At 49.1% G+C, this 6451-nt stretch overlaps 1 protein-coding gene across 2 annotated transcripts in view; it reads left to right on the forward strand.

Moving 5' to 3' along the window:
* The window catches only part of SNX27 (sorting nexin family member 27), a 66736-nt gene that overhangs the window by 16776 nt on the left and 43509 nt on the right, over positions 1–6451 (forward strand). For both annotated transcript variants that reach the window (XM_019528401.1, XM_019528393.1), the window contains exon 2: positions 2642–2873. In XM_019528401.1, the coding sequence (XP_019383946.1) occupies positions 2642–2873 (232 nt within the window). The remainder of the gene's footprint in view (positions 1–2641; positions 2874–6451) is intronic.

Consider the following 6451-nt stretch of genomic DNA (forward strand, 5'->3'; position numbering starts at 1 on the left):
GTACTTCCAGCCTCTGTTACTAGAATACGAGTGCCACTGCATGCATCATATAGTTGTCCCCCCAGCCATCCCCAGGAGACAGGGAGGGGCTTTTCTCTCCGCTCCACACCTGCTGAGATGGGAAAGCTTGCCCTCAATCCCTGCACAGCCTTGGGCAGAGGAGGAAATCGCACTCGAGTCCTGGATCCAGGCTGGTTTCCCAACCATTGGCATGTGCAGGATACAAATCTTTTTGCAGCACACAAAATTCTGCTGAGGTTTTGCTCATCCCTCCTACTGGGGAAGGACCCAAAGGTGGTGTGTGAGTACTCAGCTTTCCTTCTTCAAGGTGACATATCTTTGTGGAGCGCTGAGCAGAGCTTTACCAGCTGGTATTATGCCCTGGATAAGAGAGTGACTTTTGAACCCACAGGGGACAAGGTTTGAGCCAGATTTCAGTGAGGCGCCAGCTCTAAGCACGCTTGTTAGCACCAGCCTCCGATTTGGTTCAAAGCCTCGAATCTGTCACTTTGATTTGTAAGCTGAGATCAGATCTTTCCAGGGGGATCCTTTATAAGTAAAAGTTCAATAAAAAAGGAATCGATATGATGTGCTAAGAGCTGTCCTTTCCGGTTCTGATTTGAGAGCTCAGGAGACATTGCAAACAGAAAGCTAAATACCCTGTTTAGATTCAAGGCAGCCTCTGCAAAGTGCGTGACCAGTGCTGGGTTTTTAACGCCAGGGCACCAGGAATCCATTCTCGTGCTTGATGTGGGAGTGACTGGGTTGCCTGAGGATGTATTTAGGAAGGAATTCTCTTCCGCTGCTGAGGAATTGCCTGCAGCTTTCCTTTTGTGTTGTTCTGAAGCATCAAGTGGTGCCTACAGCCAGAGGCCTGGATGGAGCAGTTCTTACATGCCAGGAAAATGAATGGGGGTCTGATTTCCTCGCTCCCTTGACCTGAATAGTTACCAGGGATCTGGAGATCAGATTCTTACTGTCTCCCCCATCCTGGAGCTGTCTCATTCCATGCTTGTGCACGTCTGTGAGAAGGTTGCGCGCTTTCAGAGGGAAAGATGAAGAAGGACTGATCCCCTGAGATCTCAGCCTTGGTTAGTGTGTCCAAGATGATTAGCAGGGAGGACCCGCTGTTCCTGTTCATGCCGTGGGATGTTTCAGATGCCAGACCCTGACAGGGTCTCTATTCCAAGCTTATGGAGTCTTGCTACTAAATTTAGTCCTTATCAGGGAGGAAAACGATGTGGTTTTTTTTTTTGGTTTTTTTTTTCCCCCCTCCCATCCCAGAACTGGAAGAGAAAACACTATAGCTCTGTTGGGCTGGATTTCACTTTGCTTTCAAGCAAGTGCCTTTTAAATTGCTAATCAGCTGTGGCCGACACCGTTATCACTTGGGCATAGTCATGGCTAGTTGTCTGCGGGCAGTTAATGGGAGAGTGGTAGTAGCTAGTGTTCTGAGAGTTGGGATAGTCCCCAGTTTGAAGCTTGATTACATGGATTTTCCTTCCTCTAGCACCTCACTCTAGGTCAGCTGAAAGATACGGGTCTAGATACAGAGATACCTGGGGGACGTTCCCTGGTGTGCGCTCTGCAGAGGGGAATCAACTCGCACGTTCATGCCAAAATGAGCAATGGTTTCAAGATGCAGCAAGGGAAGCTGAGGTTAGATACTAGAAAAATCTTTCTAATGAGGAGGGAAGTAAAGCACTGGAACAGGCTACCCAGAGGCATGGTGGACTCTCCACTGTAGGGGATTTTTGAGACACAGCTAGACAAAGCCTTGGCTGAGATGTAGTTGGGGCTGGTCCTGCTTTGAGGAGGGGGTTGGACTAGATCCTGAGGTCCCTTCCAACCCTAATTTCCTATGCTGATAATGGCTCTGTCTCATCTAGGGAATTGTTTGGGTGCCACATAGGTTCAGGAGATGTTCTTTCCCCCGTCAGAGGTAGGGGGCATTAGCCATTGAGCGTGTTCTTTCTTCATTCAGGCCTTCTTTGTTTCTTTCCCATGAATGAAAGCACCTCATTTTACCAGGGAGTCTGCTGGGAGCATGAAAAAGTTGTTTCCCATTCATAAAAACTTTCTTTGAAAATTTAAAAAGGAGCGTGTTTGGGTTAAAGAAGCCTTTGCTATATTGTTCTTCTACCAATTTCCAACACCTCCCATAAAAGCAAATGGGGTTTTTTGTTACCATCAATGAGTCCTGTGGCTTTTCGTATTTTGTTCAGGGTGGGGGGTGAAACTAGCCTGGTCAGTGTTGTTCTGCTTTGTTCTCTGCTGTCCACACGTGATGGGCTGACGCTTGGGTTCTCAGGGCTGCCAGGACAGGCTTAGATTGCAAACCCTTTTTTTTTGTTAAGATAAAAGCAAAACCATTTCCACTCCCCAGGGGGGTTCTTTATCCTCCTTTTACTTTTGTGTGAAGCCTATATTTGAGATATAACTAGATATTGGGTCATTTGCAGGCGGTTGTAAACCACTGAAAGGAGAATGGCTATAAAACTGCCTGGCACAACAGAGTTCTGTGCTAGCAGCCTTGTAAAGGGAGCAGATAGTGAGCGATTTTGACCTAATAGTGGCTGGTTTGGGGCCCCCTAGACAGGTCTGCCTTGCTTATGGTCTTTTCTTGTTTTTCCCTTTCTAGGAATGGCGTGAATGTAGAAGGGGCAACACACAAGCAGGTGGTAGACCTGATCCGGGCAGGGGAGAAGGAACTAATCCTGACAGTACTGTCTGTGCCTCCACATGAGGCGGATAACCTCGACCCCAGCGATGACTCCCTGGGACAGTCTTTCTATGACTACACTGAGAAGCAGGCGGTGCCCATCTCCATCCCCACCTACAAGCACGTGGAGCAGAACGGTGAAAAGTTTGTGGTGCGTATCGGCTGTGCTGCATCTCTCAGAATCTGCAGTCAGGTGGTTTTGCTGCCAGTCAGATCCCAAGCTAGGTTAGAGGGGCCTGGTTTGTGACCTGACCCCTGGCCTTGCAGTCTCCTGCAGCTGACTGTCAGGTCAAGGCATGAAGGACTGTGGCCCATATGATGGGAACAGCAGGTGCGGCAGTAGAGGAAACTCCCCCATGGAGTTGCTCACTCAGCAGCAAGTTATCTGCATCCCTCCAGTTCTTACCTGTGAGCAGCTCTGAGCAGTGAGTTCCTCATGGCAACCGTGGCCTGTCAGTGGCAGCTGCTACACCGTGCGTGCTGTACCTCTGCATCCTTGTTGATAACAGGTGCCTAGGACTTATGTGAGCTGTCAGAGATATCTGATCACTTAAGAGTATTCTCCCATGCCCCTCCAGTCAAGGATGCTTTCTGTGCAGCTGGGTGAAACTTGTGGCCTGAGTCATTTTCACTCATTAGTCTCGCCTGGCAGCCCAGTCCTGCCTTGGTGCTGAGAGTTGAGGGGGTAAAGGATTCACAAAGATATCGGCTTCTCACAGGCTGAGCACATACAATCTTGGTGTACTGTGGTGAGAGTTGTGCGTGCTCATAGCATTTCTGAGAACAAGGCTGTGAGCATGTCACTTTTCCCATGTGTTCCCAAGTCGGATCAGTTGTAAAATTCCAGGCTCCTCCAGGCTGCATCGTACCTCCTTGCTCCTGTATGCACTTGAGGAGGCTGGGACTTGGTTTTTCCGAGAATGTGGTCTCTCTGGTGACTCCTGAAGCAGAGGCTTTTTTGGCAGCTGCCTCTAAAGAAAGTCCAGAGAAGGGCAACAAGGGTGATGGGTAGCGTGGAGGGGCTTCAGTATGAGGAGAGACCATGGAGGCCAGGCCAGTTCAGTTTGAAAAAGAGACACTTGAGGGGGGACAGGGGAAGGGCTTACAAAATACTAAATGGCAAAGAGAAAGTCAACAGGGATTTAGTATTGGCGATCTCTCTTCATACAAAAACGAGAGGTCACAACACGAAACTGTCAGGCAGTAATTTTAAAACTAGTGCAAGGAAGTTCTTTTTCACCAGCGTATAATTAAAGTTTGGGACTCGTTGCCACCAAATGTGGTGGAAGCTGGGAGTTTAGCCAGATTCACCAAGGAATTTGACATTCTTGGAAGAAAGGGGCCTTGGTAGCTATTGAGCCATGGGAGTGAAGGGCACAGACTCTGAATCAGAACTTCCTAGATCTTAAATGCTGGAGGCTGCAGGGGAGAAGGGAACAGTGAGGAAAACCCACAGTCAGACTCGGGTCACTCTCCCTTTCAGCATCGCTCTTTGCCATGGTGTGATACAGGAAATTGGGCAAGATGGATCTACAGTTTGACTCGGGCAATGGCAGCTCTTATGTTCTTATGCAGCCTGGCTCTGGCGTATCTTCAGTGGTGACACTTCGGGGGTGCACCCCCTGACAGGCTCTGCTCCCTGCTTAAGGGACTGGTTGCTGACTGGTCGCTTGGGGGTTGTGTGCCCCCTCCGCCCAACTAAGGTGGCACTAGTCATCCATGCTTATCTCATATGTCTTGCTGCAGCTTAGGGTGAAACCTGCTGTTTTGCATCTTTCCAGTCCTATTCGCCTCCTAGCAGAGATGCAGAGGTGGTGGGGGGAACCCCACTGAAGTATGGATGATAGGGACCCACTCACACTTTTCTTTTTACATACACAAAATAAGTGTGATTGTTCCAGGTCACCGAGCAAATTCCAACAGTGTCTTGGTCACAGTTTAACGTTGCTAATCGTTGGGTTCTTGGGTTGAATCAGTCGGGAAGCCCATTACTCCCAATTCCCTGCTGTGATTATATGGAGCTTCCCTCTGCAGCCAGGCTACCTATGCTTCAATCTGATTTGTCTTGGTGGTATTTACTGAGGTTAAAACAGCAAAGTGCTGTTGCCTGGGAAAGGAGATTGAGGTGACTTACTCCAGGTTGGTGGAGCAGGGAGAGCTTGGGTACAGGGGGTGGGGAATCTCTTAAAGGGCACTAGTAGTCAGGGCAGTGCTGTGGAAAAGCAGCCCCCACCCCCTCATCAGTCAGCCCTCTTTGTCTGTCGAGTCTTGTCTTTAGGCATGGCTAATGCCCTTATGCTCCCACCTTACTAACTTTGGCTGCATCAGTCCTTGCCCTCAGCTGCCTTAACTTCTCCAGCTCTGGGGCCCTCTCATCTTTTATTAGTGCACCTCAATTCTTTCTTGCTGCAGTCCTGGAGCTCCCCCACAGGCTTTATCCATACACCCCCTCCCCTACAAGTTCAAATTACCCTGGCCAGGGCCTCTGGGTCTTCTGTGAACTGTGCTGATGATCTTCAGTCTTGGCCTGCAACATCACCTATTCCCATCCCAGGCTTTTGAATGGACCACCTCCAGATTGCTGCTGAATTACAACAGTTACTCTGGTGCTTCCATGATGAGCTGAGACTAAACCCATTCCTGCTTCTCAGCTGCAGCTTTAACAGTGCTAAGAACAACAGTTTGGAGCTTGGGCAGTCTGTGTCTGGCACTCTTGCTTGCATTTGTTGGAATGTGAAACGAGGGATGTCTAATGGGTAGCATAATGACTGGGAAGCAGCAGGGAGAAGGATCTGAAAAAGCAAGTTAACAGCAAGAACTGCATCCCCTTAGTCTCCCAAGTTCCCACAGAGTTTTGGGCATGTTTGTGACATAATGTATCCAGGCTTCACCTAGGCCATTTTGTTTGGCTGCTGTGGTTGTGTTCCCTGAATTCCTCCTGTTGTAAACTTAGTGTGTGCCCTCTTCTCCATCCCTCCAGCACTGTCAGCCTTTGCAGGGGTTTGCATCTTTGAGTACCCAACCCTTTAGATCTGAACTGCCAGAGAAGAATCAATGATTAATCTTAAAGCAAAAGCGAGGGAATTCCAGCTGGCTTTGGGTTTCAGTAAGTACCTGTTAGAGACAGAAGCCTACCACAAGTGTGATATTCTTCCCCTCTCAAATAGCCACTTATTATCAAGAGTTCAGTATGTAAAAACACAAGTGCCCTACTGGGTCAGACCAATGGTCTGTCTAGCTTGCTATCCTGTCTCTGGCAGTGGCAGAGGTGGATGCTTTAGAGAAGTGGAAGCCAGCATTTGTGACAGACGTTCCACATATTAGCCCTGCACCCTTTCCAAGTGCCACTCTGATCCTCCTTGACTTTTGCTCTCATTGGTGTCGAGATGCCAGAAGAAACAGCTCTCACTGTTCTGTTTTATAGGGAGGGTCAGCTGTGGCTCTGGTCTGGTGGTAGTGATCATCGCCTGCTGGAATTCACCATCCAGCGCAAGGTGGCAAAGACATGTAGTAAGGCAGCGGCCCTGGATTTTAGGAGGGCAAATTTTAACGAGCTAAGGAGGATAGTTGGGGGAGCGCTGAGGTCCCGGAGGGGAGGTGAGACAGGTGTCCAAGGAGAGTGGTTGCTCCTCAAGGAGATGATCCTCCAAGCTCAAAGGAAGGCAATCCCAACGAGGATCAAAGGGAGCAGAAGGGTGCATAAGCCCCCATGGCTCACCAAAAGCATCC

Source organism: Gavialis gangeticus, unplaced genomic scaffold, assembly GCF_001723915.1.
Source record: "Gavialis gangeticus isolate Ggan-Ray unplaced genomic scaffold, GavGan_comp1, whole genome shotgun sequence".
In the NCBI taxonomy this organism is placed as follows: domain Eukaryota; kingdom Metazoa; phylum Chordata; order Crocodylia; family Gavialidae; genus Gavialis; species Gavialis gangeticus.